The sequence below is a fragment of the Polypterus senegalus genome, chromosome 6 (genome assembly GCF_016835505.1).
Source record: "Polypterus senegalus isolate Bchr_013 chromosome 6, ASM1683550v1, whole genome shotgun sequence".
NCBI classification, from domain to species: domain Eukaryota; kingdom Metazoa; phylum Chordata; class Cladistia; order Polypteriformes; family Polypteridae; genus Polypterus; species Polypterus senegalus.
Genome location: NC_053159.1, coordinates 133,699,983 through 133,727,537, shown reverse-complemented (window position 1 = coordinate 133,727,537; position 27,555 = coordinate 133,699,983). Strand labels below are relative to the sequence as shown.

Here is a 27,555-nt window from a genome sequence, read left to right as displayed (position 1 = left end):
CATACCTTAACTTTTAATGTTTTAATGTTAGTTTATTTTAATTTTGTTAGTTATTATTCCTTTAACATTTATGTTGTTTTATTGTAATTTCAGTTTTATTTGCTTATTTTACATCATGTTTCATGTATTCGTCTTATTTGTACAGTGTATTGGGACCATGCTGCATGGTGATTTTGCACGTTAAATAAAGTTGATTGAACTCTTTGAGTAGCACATAACAATGCCCTAAATTCTAAAGATACCTCCAACATTATTCTATAATTCTGGAGTCAGGAAGATGTAAAGAAGGGAAAGACTGTAAAACCTTTAGGTACCAAGGGTTTAGAAAGGGTAGCAAAAACAAAACAAAAAATAAAGAAAAAACAGTAGATGAAACAAAGTAGAGGTAAATAATAATAGGATGTGTTGATTACCTTTATATCCCTGTGAATGATTCCAATGTCATGGAGAAACCCTGAAAAAGAGTCAACGTGTTGGAATTGCCTTTTCAGTATAAAGGAATGTTCAGTATATTTTAACACAATAAACAATAAAAGTTAGATGTAACAGTATTTTTACTTTTATTTTTCGTTTAAACAATTCGTTATCAATTCTAAAGATCTCAAGAAAGATTTAATAAAACTCTATCCTGCTTAGTTAATATATGTTGATTTTTGCTTATCTTCATTTTTGCCATCCAATCCAGTAGATGTCGCTAATGCACCTGTTAAGGCTTTCTAAGGAAAAATCATTTTACTATCTCATTGGTGCCTTTGATGCTTAAATCAGATGTGGGACTTGCTACGGATTCAAATGGTGTATCAGTAAAGAACAACTGGATTAAGCAAAGCCATATGTAAGCTGTGCAATGCAGAAGTCAAGTGCCGTTGTAACACAACAGATCGGAGAGATCATTTATCCCAACATCACCCATAAAAGTAATCTCAGTCAACATCTAAACATGGAGATGACAGACAGCTCCAAGCTTCCCTTCAATTTGCCTCATGCCCAAAAAATAACAAGCTATAGCAGATTTTTTTCTGTAACGATACAAGACCCTACACCAATGTTGAAGACGAGGGCTTTTCACAAATGATGCAGGTTTTTGAACTGTTTTTCAGAAAATTAGTGAAGGTATTGTACCTAGGCTTTATGAAGATCTTAAGCAAAGTGCTGCCACGTTTCTCAGGTCAGCGGAGAGAGTAACCCTAACTTATGACAGATGAACAGGCAGGGCAGCAGATTCCTAAGTGACAATCAGATGTCACTACATTAAAACCGACTTGACTTTACTTGACTCAGCAACTGTGGCGGATGTGTTACAGACAAGCGTGATGTATGCCAGTCACACTAAGAGCAACCTAGCTGCTTATATGCAGAGCTTATGAGATGACTGGCTGTTCTTCCAAAAACCTTTCTAGCATTTCCAGTGAGCTGTTACATTACGTGAATATATCAATCAAAAGATTGTGCGTTGGCAAGTCCGATGAACATTGCTTCTCTTTAAGCCTGTGGCTAGCTGTACTGCTAAACTGGAAAATGTCTGCAACACGCCTCACCCAGCAAAGCAAGTGGGCAGTTGTTGAAATTTTCAGATCAGCCTGCCATGTCAAATTAAGCGTGTGAACAAAGTAACCAATGTGAAGTTGTTCCATGAGCTGTACCGCACAGATCATTTTTGAGTCGATATTATGGTAGTTATGATGGTCGGTTCTTTTTCTTTTTTGTTCCATTCATCCAGCACCACTGTCAACAAGCATCAGATCAAGATCCTTGTTTTAAAATGCTTCCTTTTTGTATGAGGAGGAATTGTGAGGACACATTTTCAAGACTTGTTAAAGTGACTGCTACGTGTGAGCAACTTAAGATATGTGTAACCTGTAAAATTATAGAAAGACACACGTCTTCATGTTGCATCTTTAATTTCAACTAAATCAAGATTATTTTAAATGTCCAATAGTTTACCTGAAGTGTGTCTACATAGAGATTCATAATACACGAATAGGTTAGTGAATAATATTTTTTACTTAAGAAGCAATAATTGATTATTTTATATTATTCACAAGATAATATAGTCACAAGATTAGACAGATGTTTTATAAAGTAGATAAAACAAGGAGAACCCCATAACATGTGTGGATTCTAAAGTGGCAATACATATGTTGGTTAAATTATGGTGAATTTCAAATGAGTGCAGTGCTGTGAAAAAGTTTTTATTTATTTATTTATTTTTTAAAGAGCAATGATATTTTGTTCCACATCTTCCAAATACTGATGCTAACTGTTCATTACCAATCAAGTATTTCTTCTTAAATGTCATTCCATGCTTAAGCATATATTACAAAGTCAATATGTACACACTCATCAAATAAAGTGTTAGTGAAATTTGTCACATTATATTATTGTTCTCTATGCAGGGTTACGTGATCTCTAAAAAAGACAGCACTTCAAATATATCAGTGCATGCAAATTCAGTCAAGATAAAATCGTTATCAAATCAAATTGGGGCACTGTGAATCGAAATTGAACTGAGTCGGGACATCCATGCCAATACCCAGTCCTATGTAACAGTCATTGTCTAATTGTTATTACTGAGCTAATACCAAAGCATTCGCTTTAAGCATATGTTGTGCTAACTCTACTTACCCAGAGCCAAGCCAAGCTCTGCAGCAAACACACGAACACAGTCCTCTCCAAAGTGCCCAACTATTGTCCAATAAGTGTAAAGATCTCCCATACTGCAGTACTCACACACTGGAAGCAAAGAAAAACTACTTGGTCAGGCCCTTAGCAAGACGAACAGAAGATGGTCAGATCTCAACTACAAGTGCAAGAAAACACTCTGTGGACAAAAATCACCATTGATATCTCCATAAAGAACACTGTATGTGTAATGGGACGTAGTAAGGCTTCTTAGGCATTCAGGCTCCATCTGCATTTCTAAAATGAAGAGAGGATTGCTCCTGAATGCAGTTGGTAAAGAAGTGAAAGGGGATATGAATGGTTATTCTTGCTGGTCTAATAGGAGGGAAAACAGCAAACCATAATTAAAGTGAAAGGATTAAGTTCAACTATGTAGCAGGTGCTTTGTTGAACACATCTAAGAGAGGACAGGGCAATGGTTCAGGTGCTCCTTAATGAGGGTGGGGTGGGCATAGCGCAGGGGTCCTTAAGGATTCCTCACTTGTTTCTCAAACCTGATCAAACAGGAACATAAAAAGGAGAGATTTAAAGCAACTTCACGGTTTTTTCATCAGGTCAAGGCTAGTTTACACAAAATAATCCAGTAAAGGATTAACGCGAGTGAAAAGTGAATGTCCTGAATATTATTTTTCTCTGGTGTTTGAGTGAAGAAAAACCAACAGTATATTGCCTTAATTTTTCTCTGTATCCATACATGTACATTTATACTGACATAAGAAATATGACAAACGAAACAAGACCATTCAGTCCATCAAACCTATGCTAACATCTAGATTCTTCTTAAAGGTTGTCAAGGTTTATGTCTCATGTCTCACAAAAGTCAAAACCCACCTTATGTTACCTATTAGTGGGTGAACAATCCAATGCTTGGTGAATTCTACTTTACAATGATAGCTATAAATGCTTGACCATAACAAGCTAGTTATCCCTGTGGTAACTTTTCTGACAACTCCTGTTAAAACTCAAAAAGCCAGAAGGATCATGAGGCCCACTTTCACAGTCTATATTCAGGTTGAAAATCAAGATCAAGGGAACTTTTACCTTTCTGCTCTATGGGAAGATTTTGCCCTCCCTGAGGTCACCTTAGGACACGTGTGTTACGTTGTGACAGGTGTACCACCCCAGTCAAATTCCCCACCTGCCACTGTCCCTAGAGTGGGTCGCACCTGAGGGTAGCTTGGGCGCTTGATGCTAGAAGTGACAGCCCCACTGGGCTATCCCTCCCGCCTCACCAGGTGAGTGAAAAAATGATAAGACAGCTCCCCTTTTCTTTGCATGGACACAGAAGGCATTTCTACCAAGGGGATACCAATCCCCTCACTAAGATAACAGATGGTATAGAGTAACTGGCACAAACCATACATCTGATATGGTTCATCATGATCATCTAGATCGGCGGATGTTGTCAAAATAAATAATCCGTTATCCAATGGAGCTCTATGCCCAAACAGAAAAATGTCAATTCAAAATAAGTCAGAAGTCCCCCCTACTCGACCTTGAGCTGCTGCTCCTCTCACATTGCCATAAGCTAAAAATAATAAGCAACACCAGCACTACAAAGAGGAACATCAAGACAACCAATCATGGTAGAAATCAGCCACAAAGCAGTTAAAAGGTCTGAGGCGTGCCTATTGGCTTACAGTACCTTGTTTAAATCAAGCATCAGTAGCACATCAAGTAAAATAGCTGCCTCAAACTGAGCTATAAACAAATCTGAAAAACAAAAAAGTAATTATTTAATAACCATTTCCTAGCAAAGACATTAAGATTATAACCTGGGATGTCATAACATATATTTTACTGTTAACTGGCAGGACTGCGCCATCAGATTGTCAGTTGTCAACAGGTTTTGTTTATGTACAAGTGTTCTTAAACACTATTTAATCCCAACACTTAAAAAAATCTTTTGTGTGAGGGATTCAGTCATCACTGTTTAACAATACCTCAAAAATGTTATGTAGTTTAAACATTAATGGCATTATCATCTCAGAAAAATAAATTACATTTCTATTTTTATATTTGTAGTACTAGGGTGTTGTACCGTGTTAGCCATTATGAATGTAGTGAGTTTCTGTACTACATCTTGCCTGAAGAAGGGGCCTGAGTTGCCTCGAAAGCTTGCATATTGTAATCTTTTTTAGTTAGCCAATGAAAGGTGTCATTTTACTTGACTTCTCAGTATTTTTATATTGATAGACTGCCCACTTGACAAAGGCTAGCTATGGAAGAAAGAGTGATACAGGACAGGGTTAGGACCTGGAATGAAAAGAAAATATGTGCTGACACTGGGGATACAAGCTGACACAGTATTACGAAAAGGGTGCCTTACCCACCTCCTGTACGCATTTATACTTCAAATCTTTGAAGGTGACTCTTAGCGTGCCTCCTACACCTTTACTGCCCCTTACTGGTGTCACAATTGCAATTCCCCTTTCAATTACATAACTAAAGCCAAAATAACATCAAAGTAAAACTAATAAATCAGACTGTTCTGAGGGACTGGACACACATACACAGAACTTAGCATTTTATTACATAATAGGTGTTTTTGTTAATGTTTTAGCAGTATTAAATTGCCTGATTTTATACCCATGACAAAATATAAAGTTGCTTTAAATCAGTGAGGGAGAAGTTAAAAAAATAATAAAATTAAGATTAAAAAAATCAATTTCTTGCAGTTCAGTGTTGATTTAGGCCCCTCTGCACGCAAAGGCAAAGACAGGTGACCTAACCTAGCTGAAAGGAGCTGGCCTTGATATCTGCAGCAGTCAAGTCAGTCTGGATTCTGGCATGCTTTAACCAACGAAAGCCCTCAGTTAATTGAATCCTATTTTGCTCTCTAGTCCAGGGGTGTTGAACTCTGGCCTGGAGGGCTGCAGCGGCTACGGATTTTCATTTTCACCCTTTTCCTAATCAGTGACCAGGTTTCACTGCTAATTTACTCCTTTTCACTTCATTTTAATAGCCCTGTTTTTAAGGATTCAGTCCGATGAATTGATTCTTTTCTTCATTAAATGGCAGCCACACAGAAATCAGATGTGAAAAGAGCCGACAGATGATCATTCTAAACTGGGGCTTCAAACACCAACTAATTTCACTCCAACCCATTTCTTAATGAGGAGCCAATTCTTGCTGTTAATTAAACCCGTTATTTAATTCCATACATTGTTGCTGCACTCATTCTGCCACAATAGACATTTGCAAAACTGTTGATTTTTTGTTTTTTCTGAGAACACCGTCAAAATGTTTTGGTGACCTGAGCAGATCGGCCTTACTGAGAGCCTAACCTTCCTTTATTTTCAGATATTGTATGATGGGCATACAGGTGAGCTGCTCATGTGGCGGCTTGTTTTGGGTCTCATTATTGTTTGGCTGCTAATTAAGGAAAAAGAGACAACTAAGGGGCCTGAGTCAAGTTAATTAAAACAAAGGCAAAAGAAGTTAATTAACTGTGAAAACTAGTCACTAATTAAGAAGATGGTTAGAATGAAAACCTGTAGCCACTGCGGCCCTCCAGGACTGGAGTTCCAACGCCCCAGCTCTAGTCCATTTTGCTAGACCAATAAATCTCTCAGCTTGCACAGAACCAGCAGTATGAACATAGCTTATTTCACAACTTCCACAAAACCACCCAATTGTCTAAATAACAGGCCTGTACAGACTCTGTATCCATTTTGTTGGAGACAAGATTATAATTCTTTAGTGGAACCCAAAAGAGAATGTTCGGAAAATTAAAAAAAAATCCTCTACTGCTGTTTTTACTAAAGTTGAAATAGGGTATGAAAATATACGCAGGTATTCAGGTCAATAAAATTATTCCCATCAATTTACTGAAACCAGACAAAGCTGACCACTGGAAAGACCAAGGCATGCTGCCATAATGCCAATCACTCACTAATGAAGAGATGCTGCTGAGTCTGCCAGCAATCCAGCAGGTCGTGCAGAAATGGATGCCGGACCTGGCGCTGAGGAGGAAGAGTTAACAGAGCAATTGAGAAACAAAATACAGGAGTAAACTTTAGCCATTCCAAATAACTCAATCTGCCTGTCATCGATTAATTTACAGATTTTCTTACTATAACTTAATGTTTCTGGAAACTCTTATTTGAATATACTTATGTTGGATCTTTTAAACTTTAAAATATCATAAAGAATTATGTAGCAAGAATCCCATAAACCATTGCCAACCCAACACAAAAGTGGCTGGAATCTGCAAGGTTTCTGTCTGCATTAACCTGGGTTTATGAAGTCTCTATTGGTGTGCATTTTTATACTTGTCTAACTCCTCTTTTCCACTGTTTCTCCTGACAAGCTACTATATATATATATATATATATATATATATATATATATATATATATATATATATATATATATATATATATATATATATAAAGAGCTCAGTGAAATTGTGCAACATTTTCATGCAACACTAATTTTTCTTCAAAACCAAACGTCATATAGTATATATCTATATATCATTTTTTTATCTTCATTAGGAGAATACAACAATGATACTCTCATGTCAATACAACCAATTTAATGTGAATACATCAAACAAAATATCTTATATACCTCTGCTCCATTAAAAACATTATTAATTCAGTTGTGTGTTAGCAGTATTAGCACACGCTTACAAATTGTAAAACTGCATAAATATTCAACTGTCGAAAAAATCATGACTGGTGATCATGCAGGAGAAGTCATACGCCTTCTGCGTATTAAGTAAGATACTGGCCATACTTCAGCAAATAGATTACCATTCACCTTGCACAGACGAGAATTTCCAGTAGTTTTAGCATTTTCTATAACTTTAAATAGATTTCAGGGCCAGAGTTTTGACCGTGTTGGAAAATACCTGTGGACTGATAGCGAGCAAAGCAAGCTATCGAGATTGGAGTTCGGCTGCACACTCCCTTAGTCAGAAAATAAAACTTTTAAGGAAAAAAACCCAGAAATTTTTAATGAAGTACTTATATAAAACAGTAGACAGAGGAACATACTTTTAACTACTTAGTGAAAAGTAAATGATAAGGCAGTCAGTAATTGATAAAATCATGCTTAAAATCAAAAGTAGCAGAATCAAAACACAAACATATCTTTGCAACATAAATTAAAAAGTGAAAATATAATTCAGAATACTTTTACTCACAATATCTCACTAACAAAGACTCTTCCGCTGTTACTTTTGTAACAGCACACTCTTCAAATCAGGTTTGCCCTGTCAGGCTTATGACATTTGCTGTTCTATGATTTATACGTGTATCATTAAATGCCTGAAACTTTGGCTACTTAATAATACTGAACTGAAAAGCAAAATTTAAAGGGCAAGTTAAATTAGTTAAAGTCTCATACGTTTCAAATATCTGATGCTTTAATTTCCCAAATTTCTCCCTAATTTTTTACATTTTTTCCCACTTTAAAGCTACCACTTTTGAAATCAAACTTATTAAATAGAGATCTATTAGTAAGAATTCCTCTAAAACATTTTTTGTTATTGCATATACCTGTAGGCTCACCCAGAATTACCCATAGAATATCACTGGTCTTTGATGTAGTAATCTCTCTATGATATAAAAAAAAATCCTTTTTGGAAGAGATTTTTCAAGTCCTGCGAGACAAGACAAGGCCATGAAATTTTTTTCAAGTCACGACCTCCTCTCAACCATATTCAGCCATGCACACGGCCCTCTTACCTCTCAGTCATGTGAATGCTTTTGACAGACACAGCTTCTGCTCTCTCAGCTCTTATAAATTTTAACGTTTTCTTCACTTTAAATTCCCAATTAAAGAAGATGTATTATGTCCAGGGCGGCACAGTGGTGCAGTGGGTAGCGCTGCTGCCTCACAGTAAGGAGACCTGGGTTTGCTTCCCGGGTCCTCCCTGCGTGGAGTTTGCATGTTCTCCCCATGTCTGCGTGGGTTTCATCTGGGTACTCTAGTTTCCTCCCACAGTCCAAAGACATGCAGGTTAGGTGCATTGTTGATTCTAAATTGTCCATAGTGTGTGCTTGGTGTGTGTGTGAGCGCGCCCTGTGGTCGGCTGGCGCCCTGCCTGGGGTTTATTTCCTGCCTTGTGCCCTGTGTTGGCTGGGATTGACTCCAGCAGACCCCCGTGACCCTGCAGTTAGGATATAGCGGGTTGGATACTGGATGGATGGAATTATGTTCAAATCTTATTGAAGCATTTCGTCTCAAATGGTTATCAACAGAAAATATGAGTACACGGGCAATCCCAATATCGAGAAACGGTGAAGTCAAACAAATTAACTCTAAAATTGTTGATCGGTTACACAGCAAATTGGTTAAATACATAGGCAAATGCATTGGTAATGCAAGGTAATGCAGTACACCTTCCACGGATAACATTACACAACAAAGGAGATCTTGATATGCCATTCGTATTAAAACATTAACAGTTTCCCATTAGACTACCTTTTGCAAAGACAATTAACAAATCTCAGAACCAAACATTCGAAAAAGTCTTTTTATTTAATATAGAGAAAGAAACAAAATTCAAGCACGGACAGTTATATTCAGTCCAAACACAGAATCAAAATTCAATGTGATGTTGATGAAAATTGAATTCAAAAAATAGTTTTTACTGAAGTTTTACAGTAAAAGGGTAAGTTTAAAAAGTATTTGTGTGTTAAATTCAAAGCCAAACAGAACAAATAAAATAAAAATCTGTTTAAATTGTATATCCACATCCCCATATGTGAGCGACAGAACCACAAAGAGGCTAGTGTATAGCGCAGGCACGGGGGTTGGCGAGCGAAGTGAGCAGGGGGCAAAGCCCCCTAGTTTCTCATAAAAGGAGAATGCACCCCTTGTTGCTATTGTACTATTTACATTCAAATATACTCTAGCATTTAAGGCAGAAATGTCAATTTTTTGATAGAAACTGATACATTTTTGTCAAGATGCCATTAAATTGATTTAAACAGTACAGCCAAGACATTACTAATGTTACAAACTGCTATAACTGCCAGCAATGACTAATTTATTATTCACACATGACTGCAAAGCCCCATTTTCAGCAGCAATCAGTACAGTGCCCTAATGATAAACTCTCTTAGTTCTTAATAACCATATTTAAATGCTAATCGGTTATTAGAGACAATTTTATAATTGTGTTAGCATTGCTAAAACCTGCTATTCTGTTTAATAAAGCAGCTGCATTATTTTTCCTTGGAATGTAATGGTACTGGCAGTTCTAAAGTTCAAATATGGAATTAAAAATTGCTGGAATGAGACACATAAGTCTATTGTTGTTTTGCAAAATAAAGGTAATTCTATGTGACAGATTGGCAAGAAGCTAAATATTTTATTTAGAGGTGTCCACTACTGTCTTGACAGAACAGGGCAAACTTGATCTAACCAGGCAGAACAAGAAGCGAAAGGCCCTGATGCAGAACTGCACAAAAGAATAAGGATATCAGAAGCTATAGTCTGAGAAACAAATACCATACAGGTCCTCAGCTTACTGCTTCCTTAAATAGTATATGACAAATACCAGTATCATCTGCAACATCAAAAAGAAAAGGTTAACATGGGCAAAAAAACACAAACATTGGACAGTAGACATCTTGGTGATTCCAAATTTTTGCCCATTTTAATCTTTTCTTTATATCTGCCAGTTTTACATATGGCTTACATATTGTATCCCTAAAGCCTGCATCCAGGAGCTTACTTTTCACTGTTGCAGATGACACATGTAATATCATATTTATTATCAAATGAGCAGCTTTATTGTAGAATGTGTAATGTATGAGAAAGAATGCAGAAGCATTCTCACAGTGGCAGAGGAAGCAGTTGTAGTTACCTCACAATTCTTGGGCTCTGAGTTGGCTTCCAGGCTTTGGTTACCTCATGTCACACTAACTTCCAACCACAGAACAAAGATGTGGTGTCTAAATATTTTATACACTTCGTGGTTCCAAATATACAAATTTCCTATCTTGAAACCACTGTTGGTAATCCTCAACTTTATAAAAAAGAGTTAAAAATGGAGGTTGACTGGTGGAATGCAGATGAATATGAAATGTTGCCCTTCTGTAACAGTGCATATACAGTACATACATTTTGTAATGGAACTTGTCTTTTTCAGGGTTGTGGAAAATGTCAGATTCGAGAAATAAAAACTAGGAGGCAAAACTGGTGTTAAACAGGAATACGGCTTTATCAGATAGATCAATTTGTTGCAGGGAAAGTTCCATTAAATTCATTCCAAACATTAATGTTTGTTAATAGATAATAAAGACAGTTTAGGGAAGTTTAATATTACAGAGAAGGCGGATCTAATGTTTTTATATTGTCAAACCATCTATCCTTCCTTCTTCTGAACCAGCCTTTTACATTTAGAAGGCTATGAAAGCTAGGGTCTGTCCTGGCAGGATCACTTGCACTTATGCTTTTTCCTCCTGTGTAAAATTTTCACTAGAGTACTGATTTTAATATTGGTGCAATCTGCAATTTTGCATAATCCTAAACAGAGTACATTTACTGTGCAGCCAAAGGAAACATTTTGTCATGATGTCAAGGGGAACTCATTTTAATTTCTTGTGATTTTCCTGAACAATAGGGTGTTCACGTTTTGAAAAAGATTAAATCATTTAGCACATCTGGGTATGGTTTTGGAAAGGTTTTAATACATCTAATATTACTATGGTCATACCTGAATGATAACCTCTTCTTTTGACTGTTCCACAACTCCATGCTTTAAAATCTCAGATTTTGGCAAAACCTAGTGAATGAAAATATGCAAATAAATATATCAGAATGGGCTGGCTATAGTTCTACCCAGCTTTAATCCAGATCTACGGCCTGTAGTGGGAATATCCACTTCATACAAACTATGGACTATACTTGCTTCATTTGAGCCACCACCACAGGAGACAAGAAACTCAGTTTCTCTATGAAATTAAAAGCAGTGAGTAATCCACAAGAGTTAGCTCCAGAAATTACAGCCCAAAGTTTGATAATGTGCTGCCAGATGTGCATTTAAATGGAACAAAATGTTAGGGAGACATAAAACTAAGTTTCCTAAATTACCTTCTAACATTACTATAATGTTTAATGTAAAAAGGGTGACTCAAAGTGAACTGTATTACAATCATGACAATTAATGGAATCTTCTCTTTGATTTGATATACTTTATTAACCCCCTGACGGGAATTTAAGGGGCACAAATTAATGCAAAAGTGAAAAGAGGTCCAAGTCTGACCATGTAAAGATTGGTGGGGTGGACAAAATTGCGGATTCTCTCTCCAAAATTATTTTACACTGTTAGGTTTTGATGTTTCTTTTAGGAAATTGTATTGGGATTTGGTGTAAATTAGGTATTTCTGATAATAAACTTTGCTGTTTTCTTCATCACAATTCTTTCTCTTCATCCCTTGTTCTTTATATGTTAAAATTATTCTACTTGCCATTTTTCCACCTTGGTATAATAGAGAATGTACACACTCCAAATATGTATCTCAGCAGTGCTAGTCACTGTATCACCATGTAGGCCCAGGGGTATACAGGAAAATAATGTACATTTAAACAGAGGAAACTGTCATAGACTGTTATTAAACTATGTTAAAAAGACAATTTTAGAAGACAAGAGACGAGAACACATACCTTCAGAGCACATGTCTTCTCATTTTGAAGATCCCTGACTTTTAGTATTGGCCCATAATAGCCTTTAGCTATGCAGCCCAGAACCTTAAAGAAAAGAATACAAAACATTTCAATTAGCATTTAAACTTAATTCACTTTGACCATTAAGGGTTTTTACGAAGCTGGATCCAGCCCCAAGCTAGGGATAAACCTTGGATGGAATACATGTCCATCACATGGCAAAGTCACACACACACTCATACTCGCTCATTTATACTATTTATGCAACCAGTTAATGAACATTATTTGGGGTAAGAAACCAGACTATCTGGGTAACTCATTTATACTATGTCAGTTTATGCAACCAGTTAATGAACATTATTTGGGGTAAGAAACCAGACTATCTGGGTAAAACACATGTTGAGACTGAGAAAACGTGCAAATCAGCTGCGATCGTGGCGACACTAGGAAATACATCCCTACAACAAAACACTGCTAACCACTGTGCTATTGAACCACCCAAGTTTTAAACTGACTAAAAAATTAGAAATACTTTATAATACTACTTGCACGTCTTAATCTAAGAAGATCCATTTTTTTGCCAAAATTTTAACTTACATACACTATCAGTTCTTTCATGCCGATATGAGACCAAACACACAAAGAATCTAAGCTCATCTTTTTCACACCTGAAAACACTCCTGCCTAGGAAGTGAGCGATGTGGGAACTCCGGAAGGAAAACAGTTATGAAATGAGACAGAGGCAAATCTAGGAAGATTGCCTCCGAGCTTGGGGAAGCCCAAAGGTGCACAGGAGGCTGGGAGCATTTATCTTTAATCATACGCCTTGTATTGCGAAATGGGCCAAGCTGGCAGAGTGCAGAAGGGATCTTGAGGCTGATAGAGGACAGCAAACATTTCCATCCTGTCACAGCAGCAGCATCCTCCAGCAGACGTCTTCCCTGTATGAGTGAAAAAAAGAATACCGTAATTTTTAATACATCTGTTTGCTGCTCAACTTTGTGAATCAATAGACTGCAGCATAAAACAACACAAGGAATGAAGTCTTGGTTGAGAATATTGTTCTAGCCATGACGAATCCTCTTGTAGATAACACCTCCTGTGTTAAGTAATTTCACAATTAATAAAAGAATACTTTTGGTAAGGAAAGACTGTTGCTTAATGTACAGTATAATGGATGTGGTCTGCAATATGATAGCAATTAAATAAATTTGCCATTGTTGAAGAAAATTTTAACTACAGACACACTGGAATACACTGATTTAAGCAATAAAACACAACCAGGAGGAAGTGTCAATCATTATTCTTTATCTAAATCTCACAAGATGCAACAAGTGCATATCTTATTAGCAAAATGTTACAAAGAAAAAATTGTCCTCTGCTCTATATTTCTACAATTCATTGATTAGGTCACTACTTGAAAGAAGAATTCATTGCATAATCAGAAAACTTTTAACATGATTGGTTACACCTAGTAGCTAACAGGACATGACAAATGTTGATACCTTAAATGACCACAATTTGATTGATAGTCCTGTTAGCTTAGGATGTACTTGACTTTTTAAAAGTATTATTTTTATTCTTATTTTAGGAGATGTGTGATTTTCTGCAGGGTTATCCTGTTTTCCAAAGAAAGGACAACTGCCTAATTTTCTTTATGGTCCAGCTGGGTATAAAAACAGGAAACAGTACTAAGCGAAAATATAGAAAAATGATTATGACATAAAATATAACATTTTCTCCAAGAAGTTATATAAAATAACAAGAAATTAAATTATCATAGTGAATAATAAAACAACAGCATCAGATTTTAAGCATAATCTCAGAAGGATATGAGACTCAGAGGTGCACATTGGACCAGGATTCAAATTCAACTCTTACACCATAACGAATTAAATATGTCAGATATTGCCTCCTGGTAGGATAATTTTTCACTTCCACTATATATATATAAACAATGTAAAAATGGAATCTCTTAAAAGATAAAACAAGCTTATACTGTAGATCAGGCAGTAGCTGCGCAAGAGTAGTAAAACCCTGGGGCCTGATCAATTTTACTAGCACTGTAGACAGAAAGCATGATTTTGATTAGACACATTCTAACAATCGCATTAAGTGATACTACTATCTTATGACGGGAACGTTGAAATGTGACCCCAGTTCATATAAGGGGAGATAAAACGGACTGCAGTAATTACAGACCACTAAGCCTTACATATTTCCCTTGTAAGATAATGGAGACCATGATCAGAAATAACACACCTTCTAGTATGACAATAAACTAAATAAGACCCTGCATGCCTTCATTAGAAGAAGACCCTAACAAACCACTCTGTTAAGATTTTCTTAACAGGCAACTTAAGTGGTGAAAAAAATTAAAGAATACCAAGTGATTTACCAAGACTTTTAAAAGCTTTTGATTAGTGATCAGCAAATCTTTTTGTGTTTTATCAAATTGCTTTGCAAAAAAATTGAAACAAATGCTGTTTCGTCACATGTAAAGTTAGCACCATTAGCACATATATTTATTATCTCATATCTCAATGCTTTACTTTATTTGCAAAAGCATGGGTGAATTTATTCTGGTGCAAAACATGCGAAGGGAGTGCAGGTAGAAAGCAGGTACCTGCAACATTTCAAGGGTGCTTCTTCTCTGCTAAGATCCATTGGCTTGGGTGCTTGGCATGCTGGCGATCCTGTGGAACTATCCTTGCTTGGTTCAGCTTAAGGAGTTGGGTAAAGTGAGCACAGATGGTATAATGAGCACTGTGAGGTGGAACTGGAAGCATGAATGAGGAGGTGTTATAATACATTTTTCTTTAATATTTTATGTCACTGTCCTGAATAACACTGGTAAAGTCTCCATTCACATGTGTATGACTAAGTTTGGCACACAGGGGCTCAGCATTTAGAATTGCCAACCAAGCATAGACTAGATAGCCAAAGTCAACTGGAGGATTGTATAGTCAGCTTAAACACAGAACAGTATTTTTGTCCTCTGTCAGTAAAAAATCTTCTTTCCTTGCTGGGAGAATAAGAACCGGCATGTAAGCATTATGATATTTCTGTATTTTGTGGAGGAGGAGTTCAGCCTCTACCTGCCCTTGTTTGGAGACAGAGAAGACCAGCAAGTGAAGCAGACAGGCTTGGACAACAGCCAAACCCTTTGAAGCAAGTGTCGGCAAAGTCCGAAAACCCTCTCAGCGTGGGGACGAAAAAATGGCAGATTGCTTAGATCCAGATTCCCACCTGGATAAAAGTCTTTGTCATATGCTTCCCGTCTGTAACCGCGTCAACCGTCAGTAAATGTAAGCTAAAGTATATTTTTCTCATGTGATTCTTGTACCGCCGTAATCACGATGGGAGGGATATCGCCTTTTCTGTCATATTACTATATTGTTTAGTTACTTAATGTGCCGCAATTTCAAAAGAACACATTTCCAGAGAGCTAATGCCTCTTAAGGAAACAGGAGGCAGGCAGCGTGTGAAGCAGATGAGAATGTATGGAGCTGCACGGAAGGACCTGTGGTAGATTGGGCTGCGTTGGAGCGCAGGGCGGCAGAAAAATCCTTAGGAAGCAATATTCCTTGTTTGCCTTTCTAAACTATTTTAAAAACCACCAATAATTCAGTTTAGTGAGTTTTGCATTTTAACACCACAAAAATCACATGTGAAATTAAATTTTGAGGCAATTTTTAAAAATTGTATATGAAATGAAACTCTGCTGTTTTGCTCATTGCTACCTCTGGTACAGCTCAACTGTGCTTATTAATTCTTAAAGTAGAAGGCACTGGCATCAGTGGTAACTTACGAGATACAAGTTGAGTCTCTCAGGGAATCTTGCTTGAAATGTTACTAATTTATATTCATGCCATGATAAAGTTAAAAGAATACACCACCCAAACATTCTTTTTTATATATGTTACTTATCCTATGCACATTGCAGTGGTGGTAGAAAAAAAATGAATCGCATGGGATTGATAGGTGACCAATGCTGTTAAAAAAAACTTCCATGTAAATCAGAAACAAAACTCTCATATTACTTATGTTACATAATCTACATGTCTTTTTTTTTTTTACTGTCGATAGCTGATAAAGTACAAAATGAATGTTTTTTTCACTGAAAAGATGTTAAACAGTTACTTCCTGAATTTTCAGGACCCATGTAAACAGTAAACTCAAAGTCTTGTGGGAAAGACTGACTTCTTGACTTGAAGATCCAACTCTCCCCATCATTTGTTGGTCAAGAGTCCTGTCTGTGATTCAAAAAGTCCCTCCTCTCAGTCTTTAAGTTTCCTCGTGACATAAAGGTTGATAATTTGGGAAGAAACTATTCAACAATATTTTCATTTCATTTCTTATCTATTTATATAGCACATTTAAAAAACAACAAGTGTCAACCAAAGTGTCGCACATAAAAGAAGGCATTCAATTTTAACAAAATTGCATTTGTTTTGCTCATTTAGAGCTAGTGACTTTTTAAAAGACATATTGTTCATGTGACACATACAATGAGGTTTTCTTCCAGCTTTCATCACCTTCTCTGAGAAAACATGAAATTAAACATTTTTCTTGGCAACCTCTACAAAGTACATGAGGTAATTAACATAGAAAAAAAAAATTTTTTGGTTGGAGTATTCTTTTAATAAATTAATGACAGTATATCTGGATAGATAGCAGATAATGAGCAGGCACAACAAAAAAAAAAATCAGAAAGATTTGGACAATCTGCAAAAATGTTATGAAAAGTCACTTTTATTTAGACAGGTACAAAGTACTACATGCAGGCAGAAGAAACATTAATAATAAATAAAGAGTTCCAATGCTGAATAAGAGGAAACAATCTCAGAAAACTATTTAGAGATTTAAATTGGAACAACACCAAATTACCATTAAAATGCAAATAGAATTTTACATTAAAAACTGTAAAAATTGTTGAAAAGAATCAAGGAATACTCAGACTCTGTAATGCACTAGTGGGACTGCACCTCAAGTCCTGATATGCCGTTCTTGTCACCCTGAAAAGACATAGCAGCGCCAGAGGCTCTGCGCAGGAGAACAACCAAACGCATCCCTGGACTAAAGGGTATGTCCTACTGTGACCGGCTAAAGGAAGTAAACCGCTTTAGTCTTGTACAGAAACTTCATCCAGCTCTTCAAGAATTCAAACACTTCATAAAGCTGATGAAGCAAGGCTCTTTTAGTTTAAATAGTGAACCAGTAGAAATTAAAGACATGTACATTTAAGATAGAAGCCAGGAAGCTCTTTGGCATTTAAAAAACCCAAAGAAAATAAACAGTTATGTGGTTAAACTGGAAACCATGACACTTTTTAAAAAGTATTTGGATGAGATTTTGGGACAACCTTTAACTAACAGTTAACCAAACAAGCTTGATGGACTTAACTGAATTACTTAAATTTGACAAATGTCTTTAAATACTTAAGGAGCTGACATTTTAAATAATAAGGCAAAAGTATTTTGTTGAGTTGCATAGACTGATCAGCCAATGGTATCAATGTCCAATCAGCCATCTAGCAGGCTTGGCGTATGTTAAGAAGGAATGGAAATTATTTCGATTTTAAGTACATTTATGGGGATTCACTTTCCATTGTCTGAAATCAGACTTTCATGAAAAAAAAAATGATGAATACAAAAATAACTAAAACTCATTAAAGATATAAATCACTAACAGACTGTGTTTTTTTTTTTACTGAAATGACAAATGCCTTCAGCTCTCACATAATTAGGATTCAGATTCATTAAAAAAATTATGAAATTGCTAATGAGCTGTAAAATTTAGCTGAAGGTTTGTATAATGCTAAATACTGTATGTGTTACAGTTTCTAGCTATAAAAAGGAAAGAAAAGCAGCAAATTGGCCTAATAATTTATTCTGACCATGAATGATTGATGGAAATGGCAATTTATAGTATGTTAAAGATTTGTTATTATTAGTGTCAAGAAATACTACTAAAAGACACAAAGGACTACAGATATATGGTTCTTACAAATATATACAGTAATCCCTCGCTATATCGCGCTTCGACTTTCGCGGCTTCACTCTATCGCGGATTTTAAATGTAAGCACATCTAAATATATATAACGGATTTTTCGCTGGTTCGCCACTTTCTGCAGACAATGGGTCTTTTAATTTAGGTTACATGCTTCATCAGTTTGATTGCCCAGTTGATTTCATACAAGGGACGCTATTGGCGGATGGCTTAGAAGCTACCCAATCAGAGCATGTATTACATATTAACTAAAACTCCTCAATGCTATAAGATATGCTTCCCGCTCTGTGCTTGTTTGCTTCTCTCTATCTTTCTCACTCTCTCTGCCTGACGGAGGTTGGTGTGAGCAGAGGGGCTGTTTGCACAGAGGACACAGAGGCTCCTCTACAAAATGCCGCTTTATCGTATACTTAAAAGCACGTATTGATTTTTTGATTGTTTGCTTTTCTTATCGAGCGCTCTCTCTGACATTCTCTGCTCCTGACGGCGCTGTTTTGAAGATAAGATATGTTTGCATTCTTTTAATTGTGAGAAAGAACTGTCATCTCTGTCTTGTCACGGAGCACAGTTTAAACGTTTTGCTAAAGAGTGTTATTTCATGTCTAGAGGGCTCTAATAATGTTAACAGGGTGGGAGAGTTTATAAGGGCCTAAAATATATAAAAATAACCACACAAACATATGGTTTCTACTTCGCGGATTTTCACCAATCGCGGGGGGTCTGGAATGCAACCCCCGCGATCGAGGAGGGATTACTGTACTTTTCCAAAACAGATGCCATCATCTTTGAGGTTTATGGTCACCTTGAGCCGCAGTCACACCAATTAAAAGGCTTTAAAAATCATGGGTGGGGCTAAGGCAAAGAATTGTGAAGATTGGTTGACCACAAGCACTTGCGCCATCTTAAAAATCCGTTATTAGTTTGGACATTTGGAGATTTAGTGACTGAATACAGCAAAATTATTGGATAGTGAGGTTTAGGCTTTATTAGGTATGTTTGGGGAGGATGATACTCAAAAGGAATTGGAGGTATCCATTTAAAATGATCAAATTTACTTAAACAAATCATTATATTTGGCTGAACTAGTGCTTTGAAAAATTGAAAAAACTAAAACAAGAGTAGAAAAGAAATGAAAGACCATAATAGTAAAATGAGGTTCTGACAGAAAAACAACTAATGGTTTTGCATGCCGGATGCTATTCTTGGTCACTGACCACCATACGTGGAAATGCCTTTGTGAACTCCTGATTGTGGAACACTACGCACCGCATCCATCTTCAAAGCCGTTTCCCTGGTACACCGTGCCATGCACTGCATCTAAGTAATAATCTCTCCTGTGAAACAGTGATAGCTTCAAAGCAATAAAGGGCTGGATTCCCTGTGGAATCTCAAATGCGCCGCGCTTTGCACCATATCACTCATCTTTCCACATCACATATTTTGCATTTAGCTTAATGTTCCTGCTGAGGGGTGGAAACGCAACACACGAAAGTGTCCAGGGACTGCAAGTGGCTCAGAGCCTACAACGTCCAGGAATTCATTGGTTCCTGAAAACAAAGTTCATGTGGTGAGAACAAAACTTATGATCACAATATTTCTTTTGTCTTAGGGAGGGCAAAATAATATTTTTAAATACAGTGTTTTGACAATAAAGTCTATAACTGAACTGGTATAAGATTAGATTGATTTGCATCTCTTAATTACCCCATGAGTGTATAAGCAGTTGTACTCTGTGCTGAACTGCCATGCATTCACAGCTGGACCTCACGCCCGTTCCCATAAAGCAATAACTCAGCTCAGAAAATAGATGTAGACATTTATGAACACGTGTAAAGAATAATAAAGCTTTCCTCAGTTTGAACTTGGCTACATTTCATGCACTTGCTTTACGCCTGACCCAGCAGCTGGCACATAAACACAAATTCTTGCCAAGACGAGAAGCTCACTAATGTATCCCAGCTAGATATCTGCCAACCTAGCTGCTGACTGCCACGGTGTCAGATTAGACAGTTTCACACCCAGTTAGATGTTATTGAACATGTGCCACATGGCAAAAAAAGGCTTTGGAAAGAAATTTCATTAGCACATTGGGAGGCTGTATTTCCCACCTATACAGCTTAACCCACTGCAATGCACAATTTGTAAACTAGCATAAATTAGCATAAAGCAAAAGCTGCCTTACCGCCTTGTTTTACGTCAAAGGAACACACCTTGGAGTCTTCAGAGTCCTGGTGCTTCCTGTCTTGCAATATGGTTGCGAGACATGGATACTATACAGTGACATGAGACGAAGACTGGACTCCTTTGGTGCTGTGTCTCTCTGGAAAATCCTTGAGTACCGTTGGTTTGACTTTGTGTTGAATGAGCGGTTGCTCACGGAGTCCCGAATGAGACACATTACCTGCATTGTGAGGGAGCGTCAGTTACGGCACTACGGCCATGTGGCATGATTCCCCGAGGGTGATCCAGATCACAGGATCCTTATTGTTGGGGACCTGAGTGGCTGGTCCAGGCCAAGGGGTTGCCCACGTAACACCTGGCTGTGGCAGATAGAGGGTCATTTCTGGAGGGTGGGACTGGACCCCGTGTCTGCCTGGGGGGTTGCCAACCAGGATCCCGAGCTGTTTCATTGTGTTGTGGGTGAGGCAATGCACTGTACCAGTGCATGCTCCCCAACTTTACTTGACTTGAACACCTTAGGACTCAAAAGCGGGCACACATTATACTTTTGACTCTACAGACATATTTTGTGGTAAAAGCCATCTTTAAACCTGGGATTAACATGCACTTCCTATAATCCAAACACAACTGAACAGCACTCGACCATATTAAGAAACAGCTGTAGAAGCTCTTATCTGCTACCCCTATACATCCAGCTTTCCTTAATCTATTCATTCTACAGAAGTTACCAGCTATCATGACACTCAGAGATCCCTATATTGATAATGTATTTGCATCCTTTAAATTGTTATACTCCAAATTTGACTTTCCAGGGACAAACATTTTCTTCTCTATACAAAGCAAAAAATTTGTTAAAAGCAATTTACGGCTTTGTCACATTATGTGACCTTTCCGGGAATTTTTAGCCTTAATTTATATAATCTTAGAGAGTCAGTGGCAATCTAAGGTGTGGCAGTAACTCACTGCAACTAGTTATTGACTCGCTCCGACAATATTCAACAGGTTTGATTTTGTCTTTAGTTGTTGGGGCAGACTTATGTGCATGAGTGCTGACAACCAATGAATGCTCATCTGTAAGTACAATGCATATAACACAGCAACACAGAACAAAAAACGCAGGCATTTTGGGCCTCAGAAACAGAAAGGAAGTTTGTCTGTCTGGTGACTCTAGTTTTATGTACCATGACAGAATGAAAAAAAGAAAAGAAAAAAAAAAGGGTGCAAATTCGGCTGAACTGGCCATACTTGTGCACCAGTCTACAGCACATGCTCCATTAGGTATACAGGCAGTAAATGTGACATGGCCAGCGATTTTCAGTTGTGTAAACTGACATGGTTCGTCAACACATTCAGCAAGTGCTGTTGGAGAATCGGCCAAACGCCACAACTAGAGTCGTGTAATGTGACAATAGCTTTCTTTATCCAACTTCTCTTCGCCTATAGCTATCCTAGAGGTGATACTAGCAAGTATTTGAGATATCTCAAAATTCAGTTTAGTATCTAAAATTTCACTATGATTACCTGAAAATAAATCTATTGCAATGTTTAAATGTGCTTTATGTTGTCTTAAAATGCATTTCAGTCTCAAAGTAACTAGGATCTTGAAAAGCATGTAAACATTGCAGTAGTCATTTTCTTCAATATCCTTGGTCCATGTTATTTTGGAAAACATATTTGAGATAGGGCGGCACGGTGGCGCAGTGGTAGCGCTGCTGCCTCGCAGTTAGGAGACCCGGGTTTGCTTCCTGGGTCCTCCCTGCGTGGAGTTTGCATGTTCTCCCGTGTCTGCGTGGGTTTCCTCCGGGCGCTCGGTTTCCTCCCACAATCCAAAGACATGCAGGTTAGGTGGATTGGCGATTCTAAATTGGCCCTAGTGTGTGCTTGGTGTGTTTGTGTGTGTCCTGCGGTGGGTTGGCACCCTGCCCAGGATTGGTTCCTGCCTTGTGCCCTGTGTTGGCTGGGATTGGATTCAGCAGACCCCCGTGACCCTGTATTCGGATTCAGCGGGTTAGAAAATGGATGGATGGATATTTGAGATATCTTTTTATTATTTGGCTGAAACCTTAATCCAAGGTGACTTACAATATTTCAGATACAAATGGTTGTATTTCTGTTTTGTTTCCAGTTGGAGCACAGGCAGTTGAAGTGAGTTGTTCATGGACACACAGCGTCTGTCAGTAGCAGGATTTGAACTCACAACCTCATTGTTGGAAATTCAAAGCTTTCTGCACTACGCCACACTGCCCACTCATGCACAGCTCTAAAAGGGTCAATTAACAATCATCAGTGAAAGGGAGAAGGCTAGCATATGTGAATCTTATTTTTTTTCTTAATAGATGTTCTTTTCTATGTGACCAGGGAGTGTGGCACAGCAATTAAGTCACTCTACCTGCCAATTTCTTTGAATGGAAAAACAAAAGAATTTTAACCAATAGTATCTCAAATATTGTAAGTCGCCTTGGATAAAGGCGTCTGCCAAAAATAATAAGTAATTATATCCCTGAATGTTGAAAAAGTATAGACTTTGGAAGATCAGGGGCTAATTTCATAAAATTTTCCAAGCTATACTGATTTAATGTATTGTGGGCGTGACATGACCCCGAAGTAGGGCGTATTTTACGATAGAAAGGCAGTATTACAGTATGGGGAGGGCGATGATATGCAAATAACGTTTTGGGCAAGTATTGAATATGAATATCACTAGCGTAAATAAACTGTTTCACGCACTTTTATCATCGTACACGTGCTAAGTACATTTATTAAAAGCTAAATGAATAAATATTAATGGCAAAAGTACATTCGTTTCTGTTTATCCACAAAGGCATTACAACACCTAGTTACGCATACGGAATTTGCGGTCAATAATATATTATAAGCAGGCTCCAGTAAGCAGCCAATCGCACGCACACTGACTTTCATCGTTAACACCGCCTCCGACAGGCCAAGCTTTAATCGACTTTGACAACGTCCCTCCTGCTCAGTGCTCACGTTAAAACAACATTGAGCCGGTTGTAGCTGCAGCGACAGACCTTATGCATGCTGTTAGTCAGCCGCCTTTGACTGTGACAAACGGTCTTCTTCTCTTTCCTTGTTAGAGTGGGCATCAACGTATCATTAGGTTCAAGACAGATCTTATTACTATTAACAATAAAACAAACTGTAGTAGGATATCGCTTCTACAATGTGGCAATTTCATCGGGCATCGGATGTCAATCATGGCCGATAAGATGACCCGATCACACCGTCCGATGTATCATTGAGCGGGCTCACCTGTCATCAGCCGAACATGTTGAAAACTGTTCATTTGGGAAAAAATACATACGTTAAACCGCATACTAACTGTGCACTAACAAACCAAGTCATGCTACCAAATGCTGGTGGTAGTGGTGAAAATTCAACGTCAGCCCATCACCTCACCTTCGCGTGCCTGTTGAGCGCTTGTACCTTCCTGTGGCTGATGTCGGCACCCATCTTTCACGCTCCACTTTCCTTAGGGTCGGGGAGGCCGATTATTTGTAGCGGCGAAGCAGTTTGGCGAGACGGATAAGAAACCCATCGTTAGGACTTTCCAGTTCGATGCCCAGTTGATGATGTTAAAGCTGATTTCTAGTTTAAAGTAAACAAGCCCGGGATTACCGCTCCCGCCCCTCCTCCTCCGCTGTGTTTTGTTGTTACATTAAACGGCCCCGCCTTCTCGCGACCCTGAAAAGCGCGCAGCACCACAAAGGTACGATATCTCTGCATTAATCGTTCGCAATAGATGCGCCAAAATATTAAATGGGGTTTTAATTCCGTTATCTACTCATAATAAACGACCCGTAGGTTTCCACCTTCAAGCTTCAAAAACCTTTACCGAGAGGTCTGCTCTACTGTTGACATGCGAATTATATCCGGTTGTTTTCTTTTACAGTCCTAACTGACATTCGTGAGAAAATTTTAATATCGGACCAGGGGCAGATTATACGTTTAATGTGGATATTCCTCTCGACTCAATATAATTACTTAACCTACACGCGGATTAACTTGTGCTGCACTTTATATGCAAAGCAAGCACAGACACGTGCGTTGACATGTACAGTAAGCACTCTTTATAAAATGTCGTTTGTTTTTCCAATTGAAAGCAAAATTATTCTCTTTCTTGAGACCAGGGTGGCAGAGATCGGTAGTAATGAAAGACATGCAGTGGGCAGTATTCATTAATCAATCTTCTGAATTTATTTATTATTGTCCAAGGTTGTAGGTAAGCAGGATCGCGCACCAAACCAATTTACAGCTGCCAGTCCACCTATCAGCATGTTTCTGGATAGTGGAAAGAAACTTAGAAAAATGCAGAGGGAATCATAGTAAAATATAAGAAAGCACAGCAGCTGCGAACTACTATGAGGTGGAAGGATCATTTACTGTAATTCTTGTTTAACAATACATGCCAAAACATGAAACAAGAACAGCCTGCAGCAGAAGAGCACCAGAAAGCTTACTAATTAAGTGTTAAAAAGGCAATTTAAATTCAAATCAGAAAAAAAACAGCTCAGTATCTCTAAGCACATATATCATCTGCACTTCAGAACATGTAATCCACCTGAAGCTAAGCTTATTTGGGCCTGGGAAACCAACCAGGAAAGCACAGTTTGCAGCTGGAAGAGGTACTGATAAGGCCAGCAGGGGGCATATTCCCCGTGGTGTGTGTGTGGATCCAAATGCCACAGTGTAGTTAACAGGGAAATTGCGTTGACAAAATGGTGATGTCCTTTGGAGGAGATTAAAAACCAATATCCAGATTCTCTGTGGTCATAACTGTCCCTGGGCATCTTTCAAAAACAGTAAGATATCTCTCAATGTCCCGATTAATTTGCCCATCACAACCATCTATTCTGGCACCCTAATCATCCTCCATTTCTAATTGTCTCTCTCTTGCTGACCCCTCCATCACCTAACAGCTAATGTGTGGTGAATAAACTAGTGCAAAAATGGCTGCTGTTGCAACATCCACATGGATGCTGTACAAAGGTGGTTGTTGATTTGGCTCCCCATTGTCTTTATAAAGCATTTTGAGTACTTAAAATGTAAATATAATTATTATAATTGTTATTATCTTCTTGAGATTAGAAGAAAGAGGGAGTTGTTCAAACGAGGCTCTTTAGGGATTAGTATTGAAAGACAAGATCAGCATTCCTAAATGGGAAGGACTATTTATAAAATATATTTTATGTTGTATTCTGACACATCAAAGGGCTAAAGGAATGGGAAAAAATAGGAAGATTTATTAAACACATACACACACTCACACACATGCACAATGAGGCAGCATTTAGTGGAATCACACAAGTCAACCAACCTTTTTTATATTCCACTACAGAGGATTGGGGAGCTAGGGTTGCAGTGGGCACAATACCACAAACAACCGAAAGAAACTACTTTTTCAGAAGGTAGAAACACACTCACATGCACCTATATTCACCCAAAGTGGACCAAGTATAACATAATATGCACATTATTTAGGATGAAAAAAGAAAGCTGGAGGCATGTAGAAATCCAACAATGACACAGGCAAAATCTTTCAACTTCACACAGGCACTAGCTGCCTGGAAAATGAACTTGAGTTGCTACAGCTGTAAAGTACTTTGCATTAACCACTGAACAACCTACAGATTACTACTTCTGCAGTCAAATGGAAAATGAAGTTCAACAGATTAGAACACAAAAGCTACACAAACTCCCTGATGGTAAATTACAGCAGTCTCTTAAAACTTAATTATCACTTAAATGGTGAGGTCTTAATTTTAGGGTACAGTATACACATAATCATTAATTATTGATGAAAAATAAATCAAATTCAGTTATTTCATTCTCACAGTAGATTTTATTAGTTTTGAAAAAAAATCTGTTTTAAAACAATGAATTTATATATCCTGTACAGCAAAATACTGGTAATTTCAATTGTTTTATTCTTTCATGCAGTGACACTTCCTGGAAGAACAGTCCATGCATTTGTGTCTCTTCTTACAAATCTTTCCTCAAACATTTTTCTTTATCCATGATAACTACACTGTAGGCCATTGTTTTAAAATTATAATTAAATTCTTCAAAGTGATTACTATAATCTCCCAATCTTAACACAATATAAAGATTTCTTAACCCATCCCACATACACAAGCACTTTTAAGACAAAGTGAAAATACATGTATTTTTCTGTAAAGCATATGAAACACCTCCAAAAAGGTAGGGTATTTTTTTTTAGATTCTATGTGATTAGAAAAGAAACTATAAACAAAACAGAAAACCACCCCCAACAAAAAGGGGTGTATACGTATTAGATGAAAAAATAAATACATGCCTGTTTCCAGCAGCACCTGACTTTTCGTGACTACAACATGATCGAAAACTTCAGTGTATAATACCAGTTTATTTGTACACATTTTGTGGCTTTGAATCAAGGGAGTCAAATAAATCCTGAATACTGGGATATCTGAACAACGGTTATTGCCTTTCAAGTTTTATACTTTCACTTAAATATTTATATTACTTTTTTTTTTTTTAATAATTCTTTTAAGTGCTTGTTTCCATTCCTCCATATTCCCTGGTATGAAGTAGTTTGCTGTGTTGCTAGAACTATTTTCCGTTCTAAGCTTTATCACTTATTACTTTGCAATCTGAAAACGTTGTCACTTATTAATCAGTAAATCTTAGCAATAATCACAGATGATCAAGAAAAATAACTTGACACATCAAAAGTGTTATTTTAAAAACATACGGAGGAAGAACCTAGTATCACTCCCTCACAATCATCTCTCTTCACTTTTAAAATATAAAATGACTTCATCACAAAATTTTATTTCCGTCGGCTGAAGATTGATTTTTTCCCAGAGGTCTTGTCAGCAGTGGTGAGTCCAATTAGAAGTCGGGCTTTTTCATCCTCTTCTTGTTGCTGAAGAGTTGAGTCCACTTTGCCCTCAGGTATCTTACCTTTGGTGTCCACTCCCGATGCTGGTTTCAGTCGTAACTTTTCTTTTATAACCTGATAAGAAAGACCAACAGAGAAAAGTTAGAGAGCA

The 27,555-nt window shown here is 37.5% G+C and overlaps 2 protein-coding genes across 5 annotated transcripts in view; both read right to left on the bottom strand.

The window, feature by feature from the left end:
- LOC120531646 (ribosomal protein S6 kinase-related protein-like) overlaps positions 1 to 24,163 on the bottom strand; it is a 36,331-nt gene extending 12,168 nt beyond the window's left edge. Inside the window, exons 1-7 of one of the 2 annotated variants that reach the window (XM_039757244.1) lie at positions 23,921 to 24,163; positions 12,978 to 13,250; positions 12,310 to 12,393; positions 11,360 to 11,428; positions 6,578 to 6,647; positions 2,626 to 2,733; positions 414 to 454 (exon numbers count right to left, since the gene is read on the bottom strand). In XM_039757244.1, the coding sequence (XP_039613178.1) occupies positions 414 to 454; positions 2,626 to 2,733; positions 6,578 to 6,647; positions 11,360 to 11,428; positions 12,310 to 12,393; positions 12,978 to 13,250; positions 23,921 to 23,974 (699 nt within the window). In that variant the 5' untranslated portion in view covers positions 23,975 to 24,163. The remainder of the gene's footprint in view (positions 1 to 413; positions 455 to 2,625; positions 2,734 to 6,577; positions 6,648 to 11,359; positions 11,429 to 12,309; positions 12,394 to 12,977; positions 13,251 to 23,920) is intronic. The other variant, XM_039757245.1, reaches the window with a different exon arrangement.
- A 2,177-nt stretch (positions 24,164 to 26,340) lies between these two features.
- Positions 26,341 to 27,555, bottom strand: part of LOC120531645 (protein KIAA0100-like) — a 69,381-nt gene continuing 68,166 nt past the window's right edge. For all 3 annotated transcript variants that reach the window (XM_039757243.1, XM_039757242.1, XM_039757241.1), the window contains one exon: positions 26,341 to 27,518. In XM_039757243.1, coding sequence (XP_039613177.1) covers positions 27,333 to 27,518 — 186 coding nt within the window. In that variant the 3' untranslated portion in view covers positions 26,341 to 27,332. The remainder of the gene's footprint in view (positions 27,519 to 27,555) is intronic.